This window comes from Eptesicus fuscus, chromosome 9 (assembly GCF_027574615.1).
Source record: "Eptesicus fuscus isolate TK198812 chromosome 9, DD_ASM_mEF_20220401, whole genome shotgun sequence".
NCBI lineage: Eukaryota > Metazoa > Chordata > Mammalia > Chiroptera > Vespertilionidae > Eptesicus > Eptesicus fuscus.
In genome coordinates, this window is record NC_072481.1 from 9,208,598 (window position 1) to 9,234,245 (window position 25,648).

At 46.3% G+C, this 25,648-nt stretch overlaps 1 protein-coding gene across 4 annotated transcripts; it reads left to right on the top strand.

The window, feature by feature from the left end:
- The first annotated feature begins 1,329 nt into the window (after positions 1 to 1,329).
- Positions 1,330 to 25,125, top strand: SZRD1 (SUZ RNA binding domain containing 1). 4 transcript variants are annotated; one of them, XM_054721394.1, is made up of 5 exons: positions 1,330 to 1,407; positions 13,949 to 14,024; positions 18,651 to 18,700; positions 20,549 to 20,800; positions 22,050 to 25,125. In XM_054721394.1, exons 1-5 carry the CDS (start codon positions 1,364 to 1,366, stop codon positions 22,150 to 22,152), a joined length of 525 nt encoding a protein of 174 aa, XP_054577369.1. In that variant the 5' UTR covers positions 1,330 to 1,363; the 3' UTR covers positions 22,153 to 25,125. The 4 variants fall into 4 exon arrangements, with proteins under 4 accessions (XP_054577369.1, XP_008146476.1, XP_028011330.1 ...); XM_008148254.3 differs by lacking the exon at positions 13,949 to 14,024 and having other exon boundaries at positions 20,546 to 20,800; XM_028155529.2 differs by lacking the exon at positions 13,949 to 14,024.
- Positions 25,126 to 25,648: the final 523 nt, after the last annotated feature.

A 25,648-nucleotide genomic window follows, 5' to 3' on the forward strand; every position in this document is an offset into this window, starting at 1 on the left:
GCCTCACACAGAACATGTCAGTGAGGATAAAATCATGGGTGCTTGCCTTTTACCTGCTTTTGTGGTTTGAGAAAGAAAGCACCATCAGAGATGTGAGAATTATAAATGTTGGCAGGCAAGCCCCATAATAATAATAGGCAACCTTTAGAACTCTTACTATGGGTTAAGCACTGTTCTAAGCTTTTCAGCATACGTAGTACCTCCTCACAATCTACTTTTGAAGAAGCTACTACAAATATTATTATCTCCTTTTTTTTTTTTACATTTGGGGAAACCAAGGCACAGAAACCTTAAGTAACTTAAATACGATCACACAGCAGTTCAAGTTGGAAGATTTTGAAGTTGAACTTTATTTATTTTTTAAAAATATATATTTTATTGATTTTTTTACAGAGAGGAAGAGAGAGGGATAGAGAGTTAGAAACATCGATCAGCTGCCTCTTGCACACCCCCTCCTGGGGATGTGCCCGCAACCAAGGTACATGCCCTTGACCGGAATCGAACCTGGGACCCTTGAGTCTGAAGGCCGAGGCTCTATCCACTGAGCCAAACCGGTTTCGGCTGAAGCTGAACTTTAAAAGTCCAAGGTCCCCACTTCTATGTTGGAGAAAAGTAAAACAGAACATTGTGTAGGCAGATGCATAAATACATTTTTGAGGTAATGTTAATGTATGCATCTGTCATTAAGGACTCCGAAGATCTTTAATAGTTCTGGTTGCCTAGCTCAGGTGCAATATTACCAACTAACAGTAATGTTTTTACCTCACAGTAGACAATATTTTTTTTTCAAAAAATTTTTTATTAAGGTATTATATGTGTACATATCTTACCATTGCCACCCCCTGACGATATCATTGTTAACAGAAGCTTGGAATACTGCTTCTTGAGAAGAAAATACTGTAATCATTTTCACCCTATCAGATAGAAATAATAACATGTTTTATGCATCAGCAAATATTTTAAATTCTTTGTTGAGGTATAAAAATACTTTCAGACTTTTGAAAAAAACAACATGCACTTTATAAAAACGACTTAAAAACTCAAAACATGTTTTTCAGTGATTGACTGCCCTTAGAAAAGATGGTTCCAAAGATCACACTTCCCTGTACTCAAGATTCACGTGGAGTCCATTCAGTGTAACACTTTGCCCTTAAAAAAAATGGCAACACCCTGATTTCCTCGCCCTCTTCCAAGATGGCTTCCTTGACACTCCTGGACCCCAGCCTGGCGCCTCTTCCGGGGCTTGGCAGGGGGCGGGGTCCATTGAGTAACTTGCGTGCTGGCGCCCGCGACGGATGCGCGTATCAGGGCGCAGGCGCGGGGAGGGGGTTGGGAGGAGGGGAAGCGGCGAGTAAGATGGAAGATGAGGAGGTCGCTGAGAGCTGGGAGGAGGCGGCAGACAGCGGGGTAAGGAGGAGCCGCCGCCCTGGGGCAGGGCCGGGAGGGACCCGGCGTGAAGGAAGCCTCCAGGGAGTGGGTCTGAGGATGGTTATCCCCGAGGAAGGGCCCCACACGCCGGGCCGGGGTGGTGGAGAGGCCCCCGGTCTCCTGAGCTCTGCGAAGGCCTCTTAAAGGGGCCGCGTTCCATTTCTCCCTCCACCTTTGCCTGGTGCGCCTCCTTCCGTCCCCCGACGTGCGCGTCACTCGGGGCGCCCCATCCGCCACCCAAGACCTCTTTTCTGGGCCCCCGCGCCAGCTGGCTCGCCCGGGCCCTTTTGACCCTTCCCTTCCCGTCGGACTCTCGCCTGAGGCACCATTTTAAAGTTCCTGTGCTTTGATGAGGAGCGACACTGTGTGTCGTGGTGGGGCAGAGGGGGTGGTGGTGGTGGTGTGCGGACCGGGGCGGCATGCCGGGCTCCGCATAAAGGCAGGAAGGGAAATAGTCTAGGGGCCCCGCAACTCTCTGCTAAAATCCCCCATGCTCTGCGCTCTCCGCCACCGTGGGCGAGTGTGGGGGTTTTTCCTTTTAGTTTTACTCTGAGAGCCGGTTGCTGACGGGTCTCCCCAGGGGACTCCGCCCGAAAGACCCTAAGCCCAGCGGGGCAGCCCGTCTCCCCGGGGACCCAGCCAACGATCTGAGAGCCCAGAGGGAGTGTGCTCGCCGGGGCCGAGAGGGGAGGGGTGCGATGTACAGTGTAAAGTAGCCGCATCCCAGGGAAAAGAAGGGGACATAGTGTTGGTCTTGCTTTGGGGAGTTTTTATTTACTTCCAGAAGCTGTTAGGAAAGTAGCTTATCCCAAGCCGGAACAGCCTAATTCTATTAGGTTCCTGATTAATCTGGTCTTTTCAGAGTTTGTGGTTTCGTGGTGACCCTTGGGAATATGGGGAGATGTCTTTTTGGCCTCCGCATGTTTGTGTCTGTTCAGTGCTGGCTCGAGTGACAAATTCCTTATAGGTTTCCTAGCTGGGAGAAGGGCGTGGAGAGCCGAGTGTGCGAGGGCAGATCAGGAGCTGGGTTTTCCTCTCCGAGTGCCTTTCAGGGCGCTTGTCAGCTCGGGAAGAGGCCAAGAGAATGACCCTCGCAGCAGTGGGTGTATCCGGGAATGTTGAAACTTGGCTTTGAAGTTTTTTTTTCTGGTGGTTCAGCATTTCTCTCAGGGTGTGTGTTTGTCCACTTAGCATGATTGAGAATTTGAAGAATTAATTCGCTCAAAAAGTATTTGGTACAGTTCTTAGGGACCGACTATCTTTCTTGGATTTTGTCTTGGATTTTGAGTAAGGAGAGCATGGGGGATTGAAAGATTCCATAGGGAGCCGCAGGTGACATCTGGGAATTTATTCAACGAACAAGCATTTTTGAGTGTCTGCTGCGTGCTAGGCAGTGTGTGTGCTGAGCAGTGACTTTGTGCCAGAGAATGCAAAATTTCCGGTAGAGGCATCTATTGCCTACCACTAATATGAGTGAATCATTCAGGCACCCCTCGTGCCAGCCCTCTGCAGAAAAGCTTGGCCTACATTTTGAATGTGACTCAAATGATAAATTTCTTGAGCATCTTAGCCTTTCTTTGTTTTTCTTCATCTGTTTTGAAGGGACATGCATTTCTCATGTTAAACGTGTAAGAAAAGGGAAAACAAAAATGAATGAAGGGTTCAGAAAGTGGGGATTACTTTAGTTTTCAGAATGGGTAAGTTGCTTCGAGATCAGCTAGCCCAGTACTGCATTTTACAGCTAACTAAACCCCAGAGATGTAAGGTTTAACTTAAAATTTTCTGGTGCTTGTCCAGTATTCTTTCTACTATGTTTTACTTTAGTAAAACCCTTTAAAAGTTCTGGGTACAGAGATGGAACCCAAACTTTGCATCATTGAGTGGTAACTACCAAAATGCAAGATCCCTTATCTGTTTTTTAAGTGAGCCATTGCAACAATCTGTAGAGGCACTATTCTCCTTTAAAAATGTATATATATATATATTGATGGGAGAGAGAGAAACACATTGATTTGAGGTTCCACTTATTTATGCACTCATTGGTTGGTTCTTGTGTGTGCCCTGACCAGAGATCAAACCTACAACCTTGACATATGGGGATAACGCTCTAACCTACTGAGCTAATGCGCCCGGGGCTGTTATCCTCCTTTTATAAACAAGTAAACTGAATTTAGGCAGAAACCTGTCTCGTTCAAGGTCACACAGATAGTGAGTAGGGAAGCTGGGATTTGACCCCAAACCTGTCTTACTCAAAAGCTGGTTTCGTTCTCGAGTATTTTGCTGCCTGGGGACCTGGGGAAGACTTGTGAGTTGGGCATTAACTTTCTTTTTTCTTTTTCTTTTCTTTTTTTTAATATATCTTTATTGATTTCAGAGAGGAAGGGAGAGGGGAAGAGATAGAAACATCAGTGATGAGAGAGAATCACCCATTGGCTGTCTCCTGCATGCTCCACACTGGGAACTGAGCCCACAACCCGGGCATGTGCCCTTGACTGGAATCAAACCCAGGACCCTTTATTCCGAAGGCCGATGCTCTATCCACTGAGCCAAACCAGCCAGGGCTTAACTTTCATTTTTAATGTGTTTACCTCAGACTTATATTTGAAAGCTCTCTCTTTTTTAATGTTTTTATTGATTTTAGAGAGAGGAAGGGAAAAGGAGAGAGAAACATCAATAAGCTGCCTCCTGCATGCCCCCTATTCGGGATCAAGCCTGAAACCTGGGCATGTGCCCTAAGAATCAAACTGGTGACCTTTTGGTGCATTGGATAATGCTCAACTAACTGAGCAACACTGGCCAGGGCTGAGGGCTCTCTTGAATTTAACTCCCTTTTCAAAATTCACAAAGGGTCTTATAAATGTGCACTTTTGAAGGAGAGGAGCCCGGGAGACGGGGTGGGGGGTGGGGGGAGCACTGTGTCCCCATCACTGGGAAACCAACTGACTATTACATGTCTTTCAGTTGCATGTTTAATCATAGCTTCAGGTTACCCTACCTCCCAATTGATATATGGTAATGAACATTAAGTTACTCCCCCCTTGCAAATACAAAACAAAACAACAACAAAACCTCAGCCCTGGGAGGTATATGCACTGAAAGGTTGCTGGTTCGATTCTCAGTCAGGGTACATGCTCAGATTTCGGGCTCTGTAGGCTGAGTACAGAGATGCCCAGTAGGGGCTGTACAGAAGGCAACCAATGGATGTTTTCCTCTCACATCGATGTTTCTCTCACTCCCCCTCCCTTCCTCTCTCTCTAAAAATCAATAAAAATATTTTTAAAAATCCCTGAGTGGCAAGAGGACTAAGCAAATGGGAGCTGTTGACTAATTCTTTTTCTTTTTAATTTTCATATGAGGATATGGTGTTTTTTTAAAATATGTTTTTATTGATTTTTAGAGAGAGAGGAAGGGAGAGGGGGGAGAAAGAGAAACATCAATGATGAGAGAGAAACAGCATTGATCAGCTGCCTCCTGCATGCCCCATACTGGGGATTGAGCCCACAACTGGGGCATGTGCCCTGACCTGAATCAAACCAGTGACCTCTTGGTTCATTGCTGGATGGTCAACCATTGAGTCACACCGTCTTGGCAGGATATGTTTTTATTGATTTGAGAGAGAGAGAGAGAGCGAGAGAGAGAGAGAGAGAGAGAGAGAGAGAGAGAGAGAGAGAGAAAGAAACGCCAATCGGTTGCCTCCCATGTGCACCCTGACTGGGGATCGAACCCACAACCTACCTAGCTATGTGCCCTGACCAGAAATTGAACCAGCAACTTTTTGGTGTACAGTATGATGTTCCAACCAACTGAGCCCACCCAGCCAGGGCTGCTGACTAATTTTTCAAGTGAACATTCAAACTTTATGAAATCCGGAGACAGTTCAAACCCTTGAAAATAGAGGCTTTTGGTGATCCTTGTCCTTCACACAAAAATGTTGACATTATGTTAGAATTTCTCTTTTGTCAGGACATCTGAGGTCATTGTTTCCTGCATATCTTCAGAATGCTCAGTATAGTACTATTGTGTCATTCCAGGAAGACTAAATTTGAGAAACAACTAAAATATTCTGTAAATAGGCAGCTTTTTGCTTTTAGTTAGTATGGTGAATGCTTATCTAGTATAAAATTGTGCCTTTACCTGTTTCCTCCCAAGGAGTTACATCCCAATCAAAGGACAATTCAAGAAATATAACTTAGGCCCTGGCCAGTGTTGCTCAGTGGATAGAGCGTCAGTCTGTGGACCAAAGGGTCCCAGGTTCGATTCCGGTCAGGACACATGCCCAGATTGTGGGTTTGATCCCTAGTAGGGGCCATGCAGGAGGCAGGCGATCAATGATTCTCTCAAATAATGGATGTTTCTCTCTCTCTCCCTCTCCTTTCCTCTCTGAAATCAATAAAATTATTTTTTTTTAAAGGGGAAAAAAGGAAATATAACTTAGGGAATGCTTCTTTAAAAAAATATACTGCCTTTGGGAAAAAATGCAAATATAAAATTGAGTTAATATTGATTCTAACTCTAAATTGTGTCCTTTGTCTTAAGCACATCTCAAGGGACAAATAGAGCATTTTGTAATTGGAAGGTATCTTTGTGCTTACCCAAAAATTATATCAACAGTTTGCTCTGTTTCTGTTGGTTTGAAGCTTTATAGTAAGTATCTTGTTGTTTCCTAGTCCATCTTGTTGGTAATGAGATAACCCAGTCCTAGAGGAAGGCAGGTGGTACTTAAATGAAATTGGATTGGTAGTTATTGTAAAGCATTTCCTTGCATCTCAGTAGTTGCCTTTTATTCTTTTTCACAAAGGCAAGTTATGTAGCAATTAGAAGATAATGCTACTAAAGCAGTGGTTCTCAACCTTTCTAATGCCGCGACCCTTTAATACAGTTCCTCATGTTGTGGTGACCCCCAACCATAAAATTATTCTCGTTGCTACTTCATAACTGTAATTTTGCTACTGTTATGAATCGTAATGTAAATATCTGTGTTTTCCAATGGTCTTAGGCGACCCTGCTAGTGGTTGAGAACCACTGCTATAAAGCCTAAGACCATCGGAAAACACAGATATTTACATTACGATTCATTAACAGTAGCAAAATTACAGTTATGAAGTAGCAATGAAAATAATTTTATGGTTGGGGGTCACCACAACATGAGGAACTGTATTAAAGGGTAGCGGCATTAGAAAAGTTGAGAACCACTGATCTAAAGTAAGTTAAAGGATGACCAGTCTTTTGGACTAAGAATTCAAATTTACTTTCTGCCTTCATTGAGCCAGTCAGCTGAACTTGACCCCATCATGGTATAGGTATAAGCCTGTAGAAGGTGTCAGTAAACTTTGAATACCTACTGTGTACCAGGCACTTGGGCACAGTCCAGTGGAAGACACAGAGATGGGGTACCATGGCTGGGATCTTGTAGACAAGGAGATGTCTACACTAAGATTCAAAGGACCAATTGAATTAAGCAGTGTTAAGTTTGGGAGGAACAGGTAGGGTGTAGGGCCAATGCCTACATAAGCAAGGAGGCATGAGAGAAAAGAATCCAGCATTGGGAGAGCTACAGTATTTCCTTCTGGCTGGAGGGTAGGGTGTTGGCAGGGTTGAGTGGAAAGAGATGAGGCCAGAGAGGTATGCAGGGCCAGATTGGGAAGGGCCTCCTTGTACTTGGTTCTGGGGAGCTTGGGCTTTTCCTGAAAGCAGAGGGGAACTTTGAAGGCTTTTTTATTTTTTATTTTATTTTTTTAATGTATTTTATTGATTTCAGAGAGGAAGGGAGAGAGAGAGAAACATCAATGATGAGAGGGAATCATTGATTAGCTGCCTCCTGCACACCCTCCCACTGGGGATCGAGCCTGCAACCTGGGCAACCTTGACTGGAATCAAATCCAGTACCCTTTAGTCCGCAGGCCGATGCTCTATCCACTGAGCAAACCGGCTAGGGCTTTCTTTTTCTTTTTTAAAGCAGAGTAGTGATATAGTTAGGTTTTAATGTAAGAGATAACAACTTTGGTTTACTTCTCCTTCTTTGGGGAAGGGCTGTTCTCCCTGAAGCATGGCTACAACCACACTTAGAGGAGTCTTCAGCACTGCCTTGTAACTGCTGTCATTATGGAATGTGGCTGTGGGGCATGGGCGATTAACAGTTAAATTTCAGGGCTACCTGGTGCTGATTTCTTTATGCCTGTCTTTGTAATAAAGAAGGTACTTAAGATTTGTGTATCTGAAAGCATAAATCCTGAAGGAGCCATTTCTAAGCTATTCCTGGTTCTTTTGGGAAGATCAAGTGCTAGGGACTATGAAGTCCTCAGAGGGGGGCTTTCTATAAAGCAATTGGCCAGTTTAGACATGATTGTGTTAAGCAGTCTGTCCCTGGAGCTCTGGAAAAAGATCTGTTTTACTGTGATTTCAAAGAAAGGAGGATAATGGCTTTTCACTAGTAACTTCTCAGCTCTTTTCATTGAGGCTGCATGGGGGGCCTGTTCCCAGCATGCTCTGACTGTTCAAGAGAGCTGCCATGGTTGCTGTGAGTTGGAAATTTGGGCAATCACAAGCCTTCTTGCTTTTCCTTCTATAACAGGATAGTACTTAGTGGATTGTTTTAAAACTTTTGGTAAAATTCTGCAAGAGAAAAGGTGCTGTTATTTAGATCTGAAGACTTCAACATACGCTTTCTTTTCACCTCCTACACTGTGGTGCTCTCCCTTCCCCGTCCCTGCCAAACACACACACACACACACACACACACACACACACACACTTAAAGGGCAGTTTCTGGCTGTATCAGGTAGCTAGCCTTCACAAGGTGTAGTGTGTTCTTTCCTGCATACTTTCCCCACAGGAATAGAAAATTTCCCCTGTCAGGACAACTACTGACTTGTTGGTTTCCTAGGAGAAGATTGAGTTTAGCTACTATATCTATGGCCAAAATGCAGAATGAACTGGTTTTTTCAAAAGTAGTAACTAGAGATTTCTCTTCCCAAGTGTTTTTAGCTCTGCTAACCTCTGCCAAGCATGCTTCCCTTTAATGTGAGGTCTATGCAGGATATTGATGGGAAGATAAAGGTTAAAACCAATTACCACAAATGTTGCTAATTGCCACAATTAGCAACAAATCCCAATAGTGATCCAGTGTGTAGATAAAGAATATTATCACTGTGGGTAGAACATTTCAAAATGTCCCTCACATTAGGTCATCCCCTCCCCACACCCAAAACTCCCTTATAAAATGAACACAGGAAATAAGTAATTCTTTTCTAAAAGGAATAATAAATACTGTTAAAGTTACATTCTTCAGGGGCATGGTCCTTAGATGAGCTTGTACATGGCAATTATGACTCGAGCCTGGAAAGGTCAGAACTTTCACCACTCCTCATTGACCTAGAGAGCCAAATGCCGACCCCTCATGTGCTGGCCTTCTTGGCTTATAAAAGCATTTGTGACCCTCCAGAGGTCAGTGCTTCTGCTATCTAGTTGCACATCTCACGGGTGAATGGACATTGCCCATAAGCCTGCAAGCTCCCAAATCCCACAGGTCCTTTTTTATTGTATTTTTTTATTGATTTCAGAAAGGAAGGGAGAGAGAGAGATGGAAACATCAATCAGCTGCCTCCTGCATGCCCCACACTGGAGATCAAGCCCTCAACAAGGACATGTGTCCTGATTGGGAATTGAACTGTAACCTCCTGGTTCATAGGTCCATGCTGAACCGCAGAGCCACACCGGCTAGGCCCAGAGGCCTTTTTTAGATGGCATCTTGAGGGCTCAAAATAGGCCAGGTAGACTGCACTTTTACATTCATTATCCCATTCAGTCTCAGTGGTCTGTCTAATTGGGGTGTAGATTCTATTACTCATAGTGTTTAGGAGAGGAAATCACAACAAGTATTCCAGCCCTAGCCAGTTAAGGCTGTTGGCTTCACTCTTAGGGACCTTTTTGGATAGTTTGTTTACCTTTGCTTCTCAGCAGACAATTACATAGTTAAGTGCTTTAGTATGCTTAGTTGTTAGTTCCTTTGAAGTATTGTTTGTTTCTCTTAAGATTAAGCGTGACCCCTGCTTCTGTAGCCTGGATGATGAACTGATTAAGTTTTGTGTCTCTTGAGGAACTTGAACTAAGAGCCAAAAGGACAATGCTGCTGTTAGGTGTAATATAAGAACAGTGACTGCAAGCGAGATAGACACTGATTGAAATCTTGATCATAGATGGGAAATAACTTTTTAACTTCTGGCCAGTGGAAAGAGACAATATAAATAATTTCTGCTCCGCTCTCTTGAGAAGATTTAACAACTCTACTATCTTAGGATCTCTATATCTATAGTAGCAGACTGGCAGCCCTTGGGTATTTGGCCTAAAGATTTTGGGGGCTTGTTTCTTAAGTATTGAATACCTTTACCTGGATCTCAGTTGCTCTCCTCTCCACTGCAGCCTCCTCCCTTCCCCTGCCACCCCCTCCCTGCCAGGCTACTATCTGTTACCTATTGTGTTCTGTTCCGCTGGCTTTTGCCATTTAGTTTATTGGCTTGGCCCTGGAGACATTATTTGCTGCCCCTGCTGAGTACCTTTGATGACTGCACCCTTGGGTGTTTGAATAAAACCTGGTAGTGACTTTGTTCCATCCCCCAAATCTGTTTGTCTATTTCCTATGGGAGAGGAGCCTTGCTGTCTTCATTATATAAAAGGTAGCAAGGGTTACCAGTCAATAACCCTCTTTCTCCTCCATGGCAATAGAAATCAGAAGACTAGGTTCAAATGCCAGGTCTGACTTTTGGACAAATCACTGCCTACCTTCCTCTCAGCTTCATTTTCTCATTTGTAAAATTGGATGAATCTGCCTTGCCTGGTGTTGAGAGTTAAATAAAGCATCATTCAAAGGCAGATGTTGCAGCAGAGAGTTGTTGCTCTGAGTGTGAGGGACATTGTTCCCTTGCTCTCCATTCACTGACAGTGTGGCCTCTGTCCAGTTAGGGTGGGAAGTTCCTAAGACTGGCTGAGGGCTAGTATACTGTTTCTTCTAAGAGTTGTATTACTTAGTATTGTATGTAACCAAAAGGGGGAAAACAGTAATGAACCTGAAGAAAGAGGAGCCCCATTAGACTTTATCCCCTATTTTATTCCAAAGGTAGGGCTCACCACCATTACTCCTACCCCTGCCTGCTCTGCTTCTTGTTTGTTTGTTTATTCTCACCTGAGAATATTTTTTGCATTGATTTTTAGAGAGATTGGGAGTGAGGGACAATGGGAGTGGGGGGGGAGAGAGAGAGATCAATGTAAGAGACTCATCAATTGGTTGCCTCCCGAATGTGCCCCAACCGGGGCTGGGGATCGAATCTGCAACCCAGGTACATGCCCTTGATTGGAAATCGAACCCGTGACCCTTCGGTGCAAGAGCCAACACTGACCATTGGGCAATACCAGCCAGGCATGCTCCACTTCTTCTTTTTTTAAAAATATATTTTTATTGCTTTCAGGGAGGAAGGGAGAGGGAGATGGAAACATCAATGATGAGAGAAATCATTGACTGGCTGCGTTTGGCATGCCCCCTACTGGGGATTGAGCCCGCAACCCAGGCATGTGCCCTTGACTGGAATCGAACCTAGGACATTTCAGTCCACAGGCCGACGCTCTATCCACTGAGCCAAACCAGCCAGGGGAACTTCTTTAAGGTAAAGTTGGCTGTATGGATTCCCTGCCTCATGGAGACCCTTTGAAGAGTCACTCAAAGCAGAACAATACATTGTCTCAAAATGGCAGTTACAAAGTTTTTGAGGCCCTCCAGCCTAGGATACATCTAAATTGTTAGCCTGTTCTCTGCTGAAGAATTATATCCTTGTGGGGTACTCTTCATAAATTTAAGATCTGGACTTTAGATTTCAGCTCAGTTGTGGTCTGCTACTGCTATAGTCCTTCCTTAGGAACCTTGGTCTGGGGTGCGGGCAGGTTGGTATTGCTTGTCAGCCTTTATCCTACCTTACTCATTCCTGTGCCACCACCAGCCACTCTTCCTGAATGTTTTTGCTTTCTCCTTTTGAGGTTTAGGGTTCAGTTCTGTTGCTTACTAGTTGAGAGGCTTTAGGCAAATCACTTAACTTCAGAGCATGCTGCAAGGCTGCTGTATAGCCCGTGGGTTGTGGTGAGGATTAGAGGTGGTAAAGGGAGGACCCAATGTCTTCCTTACACATACCTCTGGCAGGTACTTGGAGAATGCTGCTGCCACCACCACCAATGCTGAGAAATTCCTAAAGCAGCCTTAGCTCTTACTTTGAATATGAATAGTGTCTCTGATTTCAGACCCAGATAGATCAAGTTCATATTCTGGCTTCACAAAGATTGCTTTCTAGTGACTTAAAGATGGACAATAAACAATAATGTTTTATTTATTTATATATCTATGCTAATAAAAGGGTAATATGCAAATTGGTCAGGACACCCTCTCAGTAATGACCTAACAGCAGGCTGCATGGGGTGACCAGGCCAGCAGGGGGACCTGTTAGGGGTGATCAGGCCTACAGGCAGAGGTGGTTAGGGGTGATCAGGCTGGCAGGGGGGCAGTAACGGGCGATCAGGCAGGCAGGCAGGCAGGCAGGTGAGCAGTTAGGAGCCAGCGGTCCCGGATTGTGAGCAGGATGTCTGACTGCCGGTTTAGGCCCGATCCCTGGGATGGGGCCTAAACCGGCAGTCAGACATCCCCTGAGGGGTCCTGGATTGGAGAGGGTGCAGGTTGGGCTGAGGAGACCCCCCCCCCCATGCACGAATTTCGTGCACCAGGCCTCTAGTATACATATGTACTTACACACACACACACACACACACACACACACACACACTCACACACACACACAATGAAAAAAAAATAAAGCAGATTAAGGGCATATAATATGACTGGCAGGGGTGCCATTTTGTATATTAAAAAAATGGGGTCTGAGGAGGCCTCTCAAATAAAGATAGGCAAAGCGACCTGTAGGAAGTGAGAGTGCAAACTGTGCAGAAGCTGGCGGAAGTACATTCAGGCAGAGGGAGCTGCCAGTGCAAAGGCCCTCGGAGTGGAGCATGTTTGGTTTATCTGAGGAACAATGGGGGCCAATATGATGGAGTGAATTTTATTTTACATTAAATTTACCTGAGTTATAAAAAAGGGGTTCCTAGCTGGTTTAGCTCAGTGGATAGAGGTCGGTCCAAGGACTGAAGGGTCCTGTGTTTGATTCCGGTCCAAGGGCATGTGCTTCAGTTGCAGGTTCCACCCCCAGCCCTGGTTGGGGCATATGTGGGAGGCAACCAATCAATGTGTCTCTTTCCCTCCCTTCCACTCTCTATAAAAAATCAATGGAAAAAGATCCTCAGGTGAGGATTAACAACAACAAAATGTATAAAGAAATAGGTGAAATCAACTAAAAATTTTTTTTTAAATATATTTTTTTATTGATTTTAGAGAGGAAGAGAGAGGGAGAGAGATAATAGAAACATCAATGATGAGAAAGAATCATTGATCGGCTGCCTCCTGCACATCCTACACTGGGGATCCAGCCCGCAACACAAGGCATGTGCCCTGACCGGGAATTGAACCGTGATCTCCTGGTTCATAGGTCGACACTCAACCACTGAGCTACACCAGCCAAATGAGACCTCTCTATCTGATAGTTTTAGACCAAATCCCAGCCAGATGCGTGGTATGGGAGACATAGGTACTTTGCTGGGGAGACTGCTCTCCCAGGAGACCCTGTCACAAGCAACCCTGTAGCCACGGGAATGGGTGCTGATGTCCTGCCCAAGACTTAAAGCGATTAGGACCAGCATGGGCACTACCTGCTATGGTGGAGTTCAGGGCCAAGCTGTGTTGGAAGTTATTTCTGTCTTCTATTGCTTCACAGGATCTTCTTCTTTTTTTTTTTTTCTTTCTTTTTTTAAGTATGTTTTTATTGATTTCCGAGAGGAAGGGAAAGGGAAAGAGAGAGAGAGAGAAACATCAATGATGAGAGTTGATCAGCTGCCTCCTGCACGCCCTCCACTGGGGATCGAGCCCGCAACCCAGGCATGATCAGGAATCGAACCATGACCTCCTGGTTCATGGGTCGACACTCAACCACTGAGTGATACCGGCCAGGCTACTTTTTTTCTAAAATGGTGGCATTGTGTTCATCAGGACCTGTCAGGCTCTGGCTCTGAGAGGCAACCTTGTTCTACTCTCAGGGCTCCTGTTTCTTCTGCAGAACCCCTACTTGTAGATGTGTGCTTCATAATTTGGGAGAGCTGGACAAGGCCATATGAGCCTGTGGGACATAGTGGTTCACAGAGAGCGCAAGATGATTCCCTATTCCTTGAGTTTGAGAGGAAAATCAGAAAATGTCATCTTCTGAATTGCAAATTGACAAAGGCAAATTATCTGAGAAAAGTTACGTAGTAACTATTGCTGATAAAAAGGAGTTCTTTTCTAACTCAGCTGGTGCCTCTTAGACTTCTGTTCACTACAAGAAGTCTTGGATTCTTTGAAGTCTGTTAGTTGCATTGGTGACCAAAGGATTCTGGTTTTCAGAGAGGAGTGTGATGGTGGAGCAGGACTTTGCTCCTTTGGCACCATGGAGGAGGCCCTGCGGAGCAGGCAGCAGCAGGTCAGGCACCCACTCCCACCACCACAGTGTAATAGGTGCAGATTTAGGTTTGTTCACTCTGTCTCTTGTGAGTTTGGCTAGTTTGAATCAGTCCCCGGGGCTTCATCACCCCTGTGTGAACTGATAAAATCTGTTTCTTGAACATTTAGGTCTGGACAGAACATCTGTGATAGTGCTGTGCTTGCTGTAATTTGCACCAAGGCCTATTTATTTCTCTCCTTTGCCTTTCTTATCTCCTCTCCCCTTCTTACCTTTTTTTCCTTCCTCATCCATCTCTTGCTATTACAGGAGAGACCCTGTCATTGTAATCTGCCTGCCTTGCAGATACATTCCTATTCTCTGTCTCCTTTGTTCCTCTTGAAGATTGTGGCTGTGTTACAAATTAGGCTGTTTGAGGTGTCCCCTACCTTGCTCTTCCCCTCTTATGCTTCCACCCCCTAACTTTCTGCCAGAGGCTCACACGAGCATCATCACTGCAAGTCTAAGGTCATCAGCAGCCAATGAAGCTGTGCTTTTTCCTCAGGTGAGTTGAATTTGCAGATATCGACATCTGATTTCATTCACCTTGTGGCTGTGGCCTCTCCTTTCCTCCCGAGAGGTACTTCATGATATCCTGCCTCCACTCTTTCCTCTGGTTTCGCTTTTTCTCTCAGATCAAGAAGTATACCTCTCATTTTTGTAGAGGTATAGCCCCACAGGGCAAGTGATACCAACAGATCTTTTCTTTAGGGTTTTCACCCAAAGGAGGCCACCCACTTACCAAAGCACAGAGCACTCCTTCACTTCTGCAGTGTCTCAGTGCTACTTGGCAACAAACAATCTTCCCAGGAGAAGCCATAGGAAATCAAACTGTTTTAGCACCTTGCCTCTGATGTTCTTATGCCCTAACACTTGCCTTGTGCCCTATGACCCTCAGAGCAGAGTCAAAGAGTGATGAGCTTATGGGTTTCTTTCACTAGCCATGGAAGTTCAGCTTCTAACACAGGAGCAGCCTTGACCTTGGGCTTGGGCTGTATGCATCCTTGTAAAAGGAGAAGGTGCCCTTAGGTAGGAAGATTCCTTGTTGGGGCCCACATCTAGATGCTTCCTCACAAAACACTGAGGACTATTTAATTCCATTGGACTGTTTACATCTCTGGAGAAGACGGATATTCTCCTTGTAGTGCACACTGTAGGAGAGTTGCAACTCGATCCAGCTCTTCAGAGAACGAGTCTGAGAGCAGATTAATTGCAAGTCCTTATCCAAGTAGAGAATGGACTGACTCATGATACCTGGATAGACTCCAGAGCGAGATGCAGTGCCCTCTCCCGCTGCTGGCAGAGCACTCCCTCTCCTGCTTGGAACGCCCTGAGCTCGCTGGTATCCAGTGACCATCTGGAGATGGCAGGATCAGCTTTCTACCAAAAGCTGTTGGGTTTATATCCCACTCTAATCTGATGGAAGAATTCCTCAGCTCTGATAACCTGTCCTGTCTGATGGGTTGGAGTTTGATGGGAGTGTTCGTTATTGGAGTGCCAGGGGGCAGTGTGGAATTCAGGGGAGAGGAGGGAGTGAGGATCAATGGCTTTACCAGCATTTCCATGGATTTGAGCAATTGTGAGTATGCAGCAGCATCGGGTAGGGATCCAGAGACTTTAGTTCTAGGGCTAAATTCCTTGACCTCCTGAGCCACATTACCCTCATCTGACAAACATAAAAGCTACTTTATCTATCACACAGGGTTGGTGTGAGCAGAAAATGAGTGTTTGGGGAAGTGCATGATAACCATAAAGCATCATACTGACATAAGGCATTATTTTTAAAGCCAGTAGTTTTATATTACATGCCAAGGATGCTGGTCATGTCCTAGTTGGGGGACAGAGGCACATTTACTTAGACACGGCCCATCTGCCCTCTTGAAGGGCTTTTCTCCACTCAGGCTCCATTTCCTGGGTCTGGGCAGATTCCCTATTTTCCATAGGACCCTAGAGAGGAAACGTGGATGAGGCTCCTCAAATTGAACTAATGTAATGTGTATTTTACCACAGTTTAAAAAAATCAGCTAATGTATTAGGCCCATTTGCCTATATGTCTTATTTGGCCCCCACAGTGATATGAAAGCAAGAGTTCATGTAACAAAGTTTAAAAATTTATAGCTTTCCCATAAAAATCTTGATAGTTTTCTCCTAAAATAGCAGAGCAAGTGCTCTTTGGTGCCTTTGTAGCTAGCCCCTTCACTTCCCCACTGTGCTCCCTACAAATGGAGTTTGATTACTTGTCTGGCCTGTGGAGGCATTTGGTGTTAACGTGTTTGAAGGTATCTAAGGGTATCTAAATCCCACAGATGGTAAACTTTGCATTTACGGTTGAGGAACTTGAATAGGCAGTGTCATTTTAGCCTGGAGCAAAATGATACATTGTGAAACTTTTAAAACCATAAGTTATTTGTGGTAAGCCTTGAAAAGCCCTTAAAAGGTAATGGACATTAGACTAACCTGAGACAATATTTACTTAGGCAATATCACTGGTATTAATTTTGAAAAAAAAAAACTTAGGAGAATTACAGTTCTGACAGACTGTGCTATGGCATAGATTTTCTTTGAGTGTCTGTCAGTTCACAGAAAACATCCAGGTCATCCCTGACTCTAGGTGCCCCTTTTTCATTCTGTCAGTAAACAGTCACTGGGTACCACCTTGTGTTACAAGTTTGAGTGAGAGGTTTTCATTCTAGAGTTTTCCTAGCCAGAGAGTTCATCGTACCCTCAGAAGTCTGCTGTGCTTGCCTAAATATATTTTGGGTCTTTCAAAAAACAAAATATTTTAAACAACTCAACACCAATCAAAATGAGTATCATTATCAGATTGGATTTAAGTCTAGGTTCATGTTGTTCATAGGAGACAAAAATAAGGACATTGGAAAGATGAAAGCTAAAAGAGAAACACATGTTTCGGGGGAATACTAAACAAAGAAAATGGGCATAGCTTTATTAATATTAAACAATAGATTTTTTTTATTTTTAGAGAGAGAAACATTGATTTGTTGTTCCACTTATTTATGCATTCATTGGTTGATTCTTGTATGTGCTCTGACTGGGGATCGAGCCTGCAACATTGGTGTATCGATCAGGTTAATGAGCTACCCAGCCTAGGCCTAAACAATAGATTTTAAGGCAAAAAATGATCACTTCATAATAATAAACTGTTTAATTTACTAGAAAGAATAATTCCTGGTTCTTCCCATAGTCAGTAGTTCAGCCAAATTAGTAAGAATTTAGAAGATTTGAACCATACAGTTAACCAGTTTGAACTGCACCTATAACTGCAGAATACAGTCATTCTCAGGACATAAAGAGCATATGGGCCATTCACTGGGCCCTGAGGTGATCTCAGCAAATTTCAAAGACTTTATACTAAGGCAGTGGTTCTTAAAATTTTGCAAGTAATACACTCCTTTGAAAATCCCATGTATCTTGTAAGTTAGGGTTTATGAACCTCAGCACTGACATTTGGGACCAGATAATTCTTTGCTGTGGGGGCTGTTCTCTCTACTATAGGATTTTAACAGCATCTCTAGCCTCTATCCACTAGATGCCAGAAGTACCTCCCTTCCCGTAGTGACAACCCAGAATGTCTCCAGACATTGCCAAATGTCCCTTGGTGGAGAATTACTGTTACAGATCTTCTCTCCAGAGAAACACATAATTTTGCATACAGTTTCTTCCCTCTCCAATATCTATGGTCTTGCCCTCACTGAAGATAGTTTAGTTGGGACGTTTTGTAAGAAAAAGCAGCGGATCAACCAAGGAGCCTGGACATCTGGTCTGTGCTCTTTCCACAGCTTCCAGTGTGTGTAGGCTTCATGGAGTTCCTGGTGCTGAGGGTCTGAGGCTTGAGACTGCCATTGAGTTCCAAGACTTTACGCTTCTGTTTTGTTCTAGGCCTTTTGCTAGGTGCTAATTACAGATAATTCAAATCCCTGACAGTGAAAATAATAATAATAAAATGTGATATATAAAGGAATGAAAAAGGGAGAACTTATCTCTGAGGAGCAGGCAATTTATATGGAATCAGAGACCTTACAAAGGAGAGGTGGACAGCCAAGCTGGGTTTTGCAGGATAAAAAGGAGTTTGCAAGGGGGAGGACATTGCAGGCAAGTGGACCAGCCCTGGGTTCTGGAGGTTAGTAAAAGCAAGTGGACCAGCCCTGGGTTCTGGAGGTGTAAAAAGAAACAAAAGATAAAGGTGAGGGTGAGGTGTGCTTAGGAGCTTGGACTTGATCGGTAAAGTAGTTGAAGTATTTTAAGTGGGGAAGTGACACAATCAGACGTGTTTAGAAAGTTGATTTGAGTGGCTCTGTGAAGGACAGCTGGGAGGCTAGAAGACTAGCTGGAGGCAATGCAAAGAACCCAGCTGAATAACGAGGTCTAGAACTATCTGCGGCTGTGGGAATGGAGGGAGATGAACCCGCAAGGAGTCAGGTCCCCAAACCCCAGAGTTTAGTAAAGGGAGCTCCACATCCATTATTTCAAAGGACACAGTCATGTCCCTGGCCAGAGAGGACACTGCCCTTAGCTCTGAAAATAAAGGCATAAGTTTTTATTTGAGAGAGGTTTTTTCCACTTTTTATATACATTTTTTTCCTCTAGGAAATAGACAGACGGTTGGAAAAAAAACTGAAGATCACACAAAAGGAGAGGTAAGGCTACTGTCTGGTCTGAGGACTCATGCTCTCTGTATTTGAGAGCTGGGCAGTCAGTGGTGGTCTCCAGCTGGCTCTTAGGGTTAGCAGGTCAGGCTCTTGGGCAGTGAATCCTTCCCTCAAGGATATGGTGGCTTGAGGTTTTTGGAGTGAGGCTGGAGTGTTACACTTGTCTCCTACCTCAGTTGGGCACCCTGTGTGAGGTGGTTTGATGGAAGTGGGGAGGTGACAAGTCAGAAGACTTGGGTTTAGGCCTGGCTCTGCTCCCAATTGCTCTGATGTTTGGGACAAGTCTGTCCCTTCCTCCCCGCCCCCCAGTCTGAACATCAGTTTCTCTCTCTGTACCATAAGGAGGTTGGACAGATGATTTCTCTGGGCATTCTGTGACTTGGTGGCTTAGGGCATTTTGGGGGTATCCTGGAAGAAAAGATTCTCAGAACTTCTTAGACCTTGAAAGATAGCTTCATCCCCCAGCTTCAAAGCAAAGGCAGTGGGTTTTCAAAGCAGGTGAAGGTTGACTTCAGCAGTCTGTCTTTGGGCTTAGGTAACCTGCCAGCTTCCCACAGGGACAAGTGACAGGAAGGAGGAAGAGAGGGCCTCTCTGGACTTGCCTAATGGGCTACAAGATACTCCCCAGGGAACTCTGGAGTGCCCACCTGCCTGCCCAACAGCTTCCCTGGTTCCCTTCCTCTCAGATCAGATTGCTGGCTCCTTGTCCGTCTGCTCATCTCAGCAACTACACTAACACCTGGTTACAGTCCCCTTGCCTTGCCATTCCTGTCCTGCCCAGAACTTATTTTAGTTCCCCTGACAGCAGCTGAGTTCCTCCAGTGCCTACCCCTCCTGACAACCAAGAGTCTACTGACAGCCCCCTGTGGGCTGTTTGGTTCTGAAGAGAAGCCAGTTGACTGCTCTGGGGAGGATCTTTGTGGCTGTTAAGGGGTGGCCATTCCTGCTTGGATCCCTTTTCCCCCGTGGCTTTTGTTTCTTTTCCTTCCTATGTTGTTTTCCGCTCTCCTTGTGGACACATCGCCTGATGTGCACATCCACCAGCCTTGGACAGTGCCTCCCCTTTGAGCACTGCCAAGCACTGTTTCTAGGATCGTCCTTCACCCCAACCCCGCCGCGCGCAGCATACCAGAGCCCTGGTGAGGGAGGTGTCTCTGCTCAGAAGTCTTCTGAAGAGGTGATCCAGTTTTTTGGTGTAGCTTGTCTCTGGGAGGCACAAGTCACTTACCAGAAGGCTGAGGCAGTTTGGTAAATCCTGTCTTGGTGCCAGGCAGGGATGGCGGAGCGGGCTCCTTGGTAGTTTGGTTTGAGCACATGTGGTGGAAGACCTTGCTGGTAAACACTTTGCTGACCCCAAAGCTAAGGGGCTCCCACCACACCAGCCTGTTACACTCTGATCTGTGTAGGGAAGTTGGGATTTTAACAGAAGTCATTGGATTCTGGACCTGAAATATTTTGCCACAGGGGCCATGTAGTGCTTGATGTAATTGTAATGAACAGGAATAGAAGTCCAAGAAAATGAGATGGTGTTCCAGCCCTCTTTGCCTGGGGTTAGGTCTCAGGAGCAGACCTGTGGATTGTGTGAGCTTATGGCAAGGTTGCTCTTTGAGAAACCCTTCCTGAGGAGTGAGAATTCTGATGTCTGGTCAGAGACCAGAGAATAATGAATAGAAATAGGAGGTGAAAAAAAGTAAAAATAAATAAAAAATAAAGTGTGTGGGGGGGAGAAATAGGAGGTATAGGAGGAGGAAAGTGATGGGGTGGGTGTGGGACATGGATGGGGCCTCTTCAATCAAGAATAGGAGTTGTGAAGCTGTGTTTGCTCTTTGTCAGCAGGAAATCCAAATCTCCTCCCAAAGTGCCCATTGTGATTCAGGACGATAGCCTTCCCACCGGCCCCCCCCCACAGATCCGCATCCTCAAGAGGCCCACCAGCAACGGTGTGGTCAGCAGCCCCAACTCCACCAGCAGGCCAGCCCTTCCTGTCAAGTCCCTAGCACAGCGGGAGGCAGAGTACGCAGAAGCCCGGAAGCGGATCCTGGGCAGCGCCAGCCCCGAGGAGGAACAAGAGAAACCCATCCTCGACAGGTGAGTGTAACTGGCAGGGCTGACTGTGGACCACCCCACCAGGCCACGAGGAGGAGGAGGAGAAGGAGAAGAGAGCTTGGCTGCGAGTAGATTAATAAAGCAAGCAGAATCAGGGCGGGAACCATTGCAGCTCTAGCTGTCCACCGCCTACTGAGCCAGTTCATTGTGCTGCACTGGCTACCTTACTGCTCTGCAGGATTTGAGGATGTGGTGGTTCGCTGGCAGACACCAGGGGACATTGTGGTATGGAGGTTAAAGGCAAGGACTTGGAGTCAAAATCTGCTCGAGTTGGAGCCCACCTCTGCCATTTACTTCTGCTTACTTTAGAACTGCTTGATCTATCTGTGTCTTCATAGACTAATCTGGAAAATGGAATAATGATAGTACCTGCACAAGTTGTTGTGCTATGAAATGAGCGTAGGGTTCTGAGAACCCTGCCTGGCACAATGGAAAGTGCCCAGTTCCGTGTTTAATTGTTATCTTCTGGTCTTCATAATAACCCACTGATGGTTTCTCTGAAGTCCTAGAAATTGTACTTAAGTTTGTTACCTCCTGATAAAGCAGTATTTATTCAAACAACCTCTTTCTAACTTTGAGAGACCTCCTTGGGCTTGATAATCTGGCACTTGAACTAATCTATGTACCTTCTTTCTATCCCGAGGCTTCCATTGTCTCTCCTCTTTTCACTTGGCAGAAAAGAAAAAGCAAGCAGAATCAGGGCGGGAACCATTGTAACTGATATTACATAGTAACTGATATTACTATGAAATCCTTTAGGCTTTCATAGTAATATCAGTCTCCCATTAACCACATGATTTGCAGAGAAGCAGGAGGGAAGCAATGGCAGGTGCTGGCTCACTCTATTGAGCTTTGAGTTAGGAGTCTTTACCTTGACCCAACGCTCTATAAAGTCTGTGCTCATTGTTCTGCGGGGGGTGCACTGTCCATGGTCACTGCCTCTGGACAGCTTGGCCCTTGACACTCCCCCTGCCTCCAGATGAATGATGGTGAGCCACACGGGGGGACGAGTGCTCCAGGTGCCAGAGGTGGACATGGGCACCTGCCCCGTGTAGGAGCTTTCCGGCCCGGAGGTGCTCTGAGTCCACTTGCCAAAGAATCAAGCTCAGGGAGCAGAGTTGGCTAATAGCCACTGTGACTTCTGCCCCAGCTGCAGGCGTGGTTGGTTTTAAGACTTGGAGTCCTCTTTTCAATCCTTTCTCAGGCCTCCCTCTGATCTTCTTCCCTTCAGGCCAACCAGGATCTCCCAACCCGAAGACAGCAGGCAGCCCAATAATGTGATCAGACAGCCTTTGGGTCCTGATGGGTCACAAGGCTTCAAACAGCGCAGATAAATGTGGGCAAGAAAGAATGCTGCCGCCGTCACCACCTCCTGGGTCGTCCGCCATGGGTCGCACTGCCGTGGCAGACAACTGGACTTGAGCAGAGGGAAGGACCTGATTAACTTGCACTGTGATCCCCTTTGCTCCTCCCACTGTGACCTTGAACCCCATGCACTGTGACCTCCCCCTTTCCCCCCTTCCCACTGTGATTGGCATGTCTACAAGGGCTGTCCCAAGTCAATGGAAAGGGAAAGGATGGGGGTTAGGGGACTTAAGAGTAGAGAGTCAGACAGTGCCACTTGGCCACTTGGGGTAAAGCCAGTGCCAGCAATAACAGTTTATCATGCTCATTAATTTGGGATTTCAAAACAAATGAGAACTCCCATCCACCCACCCCCAAGTGCATGTCGTCGTCACTTAAAAGCAAGTTCCATTTGAAAATTATCCTTTCTTTTTTTTTTTTTTTCTTCCTATTTTTGTTTGTTTATACAAATATCTGATTTGCAAGAAAAAGTGCATGGTAAGGGTTTTAGCAGTTTAATGAATTTTTAATTAAGAAAGGGTAGTTTGGTAGTCTACTTAAAAATGTTTCTGGGAAATTTACTAGAAACATTAACCAATAGGTTTTTGGTGAGCTTAGCTTCTGTATTCCTACTGCCGCCCAGAAAAGGGGCAGGGCTCTGTAGCCGCCAGGACAGATGAGCACCCCATGCCTATACCTCCCTCCCCCCAGCTAAGTCCCAGGGCATCATGGCCCTACCTGGAGACTGGGCTCGTTCTATAGGCTCAGAGAGCCTGGGGAGGGTGCCAACCCCACCTCTAGTATTTTGGGAGACAGGGAAAGTGAACAGACTTTCCCTTCCCAATCCCCTCAGGGTGGTTCCCTACCAGCCAGGCTTGCTACTTCTAGGAGAGAGCAGGGAGTGAGACTGCACTCCTGAGCTTAGAAGTAAATGATGCGAGGCTTGCTCAGTATTTTGCTGTCAGCACAAGGAAAGCCAGGAGAGTCTGGCTCCAGGGCTCAGCCTCCTGCCTCGAGTGGTCAGAAGGTGTCTGTGGAGTGCCATCTCCAGTGATGGCATCAGCTCGGTAACTATAGCTGGTACATTTCCTTTGTGAAATCACTACCTTGGGAGTAGACCATTCTGAATACATATGGGAAAAGACAAGCTGTGCATTGCAGATTGGTGATGACAGACTGGTTCCCCATAGTCCTAGGCTACCCTTCACCCTTTTTCCAGAGCAAGGCCCTGGAATGAAGGCAGTTTCCCCTCTGTCCCTGGAGCCTAGGGATTTGCTTTGGCTCCTTGAGGTGGAAGAGACTAAGAGGGCAGCTGCCCAGAGCAGCTGTGTGTGTGGACAGTCTGGCCCGCTCAGGCTTTCTCTGGTCTCTTCTGTTGCACTGCGCCTTATCCCTCAGCTAGCCAGACAGCCTCCCACTCAGTGGATGAGTTTTGGAGTGGTGGGTGTGATGTTTTTGTGATTAGGGCAGCTTGTGGTGGCCAAGGTGGCAAGCTAGGTTTTGGAGTCTCACTCCACCTTTGTTCACCTGACTCTTGGCCTTGCCCTGTGGGAATGTAGGCCAGGCTCAGCAAGCCATGTCCCACTACATTTTGCCCTTAGAAGGAAGGGCCAGCTGCCAGTTGAATCAGCAACTAGTCCGCAGCACAGTCTTGTAACTGTGTGAAGCCAGGAAATTGTCTATGAGCGGAGTTGGAACAGAGCTTCAGTCAGTAAGAACCTACAGGTTGTTGAGTTGTGACTGTAGACTATTCTGGCAGGGAATTACCTCCAGGCATGGGCAAGGGAGAAGGTTGATTGCTGTCTTTATAGTTCCACTGCCCTGACCAAGTTTCCTCATTCTAAATGTGTAGTGTCCATCCCTCATGTAATAGTGGTTTCTGGCCCAAAGTGAGACTGTCCTTTCAGTTGGAGAAGGGCACAGAGGTAGGCCAGATGGAAAGGCCAGAAGTGCTGATTGCCCAGCCATTGGGACAACCTGTTCTTGCCCCCTCCCCTAATGGAGCCAGAGGGAAGACTGGCTGATGGGTGTCTGTGGATTGAGGATCTAGTAGGGACTGGTGCTCCCACCTCCTTCTGGCCAAAGATGGGGCTCTGCCCACTGTGTGCCTGTACCTCCTTGGCTTCCCAGATGGAGAGGTAGCAAATTTTTTAAGAAGAAAAACGGAAACAGTGAACTGTTGTGTTGGGGGAGGTGGGAAGGGAGATGGGAGAACGGTTTGGGGTGTGTGTGTGTGTGTGTGTGTGTGTGTGTGTGTGTATTGGTAGTTGTCTGTAACTTTCCTTAAGTGCTTTTTTTTTTAACTTTTTTAAGTAAGCTGCGGGCTTTGGCTTAGAAAACCCCAGGGGGGTGTGGGGGGCAGAAACCTGAGGCTGCTGCCCCTTTATCTGCCTTCATGGTACTGTCCCCTTCCCCCAGCTCCTCCCTGACCCCATGAGCCAGGCCTCAGACCTTCCAGCTAACTGCTTCCCATGAGCCACTACTCTGTTGTCAGCCTATAACCAAAGGAGCTGGGGGTCTGGGCCTGGTGACCAACCCTTCTCAGCCCACTCAATCAGGGTGCTCCCCACCTGCAGGCAGGAGGCAACACCCTATCTGCTACCATCAACCCCTTCCAGAGCCCACTGCCCTGCCCTGCCCTGTCCAGTCCAGCCATACCCTGCTCTGCCCCATCTGGGGATGCTCTGCTCAGGGATGGGCCGGTAGGGCTACCCTATCCTCCCTGCTAAGCAGAGACTCTGGAAACCTCTGGGGTCCTGTTTTCTGGCCATGTGATTCCAAGGGTGCACATGGGCCCCTTGGGTGTCTGAACAGAAGGGCATGGGAGGGAGGGCTGCACCCCTGCAGTCCTGCTCTGCTGATCTAGCGGGCAGCTGCCCACCCCACCCCGCACCGCGGGCTCCTGAGTCGGCAGATTAAGCATTTTATAAATTGTATTTTAAATACATGTTTTAAACTTGTCAGAGCCTTGTCCTCATTTCAGTCCCTGGCCTCCTAACTTCTTGCTGTGGCTGCTTATTTAACCACTGGGAGCTACCTCTACTCAGTCCCAGGGAGGGGCTCTCTGTTAGAGAAATAGGTCTGAGGTGGTGTGTGTGTTGGGGGTAAGGATCCACACCCTTAGGCTCCACGGGAAGGGGATCCCTAGGCCCTGGGGCTCTGTTGGTGAGGACATGGGTGAGGCCCTTCCTCTCTTCCATGGGGTCTGCCCCTTTCAGGGGTCGAGTCTTTCCCAGGTACTTCCCTTATGTTCACCATTCCTTTTGAGCAAGGAGAGAGAATTCCTGCCCTTGGGGGGCTCCTAGTCCAAAAGGAAAACCCCAGCTGAGGAAAATCCCAGCTTTGTCCTTTGAGTGTACACATAAGATCAAGAGTTTGCACCCAGGGCCACGTCCAGCCAGAACCCCAACCCTGGGCAGGGTTTTGAGGTACATCTTGCTTCAGGGATTCCCAAGCCTAAGGGAGACTGGGGCCCTGTGCCCTGAG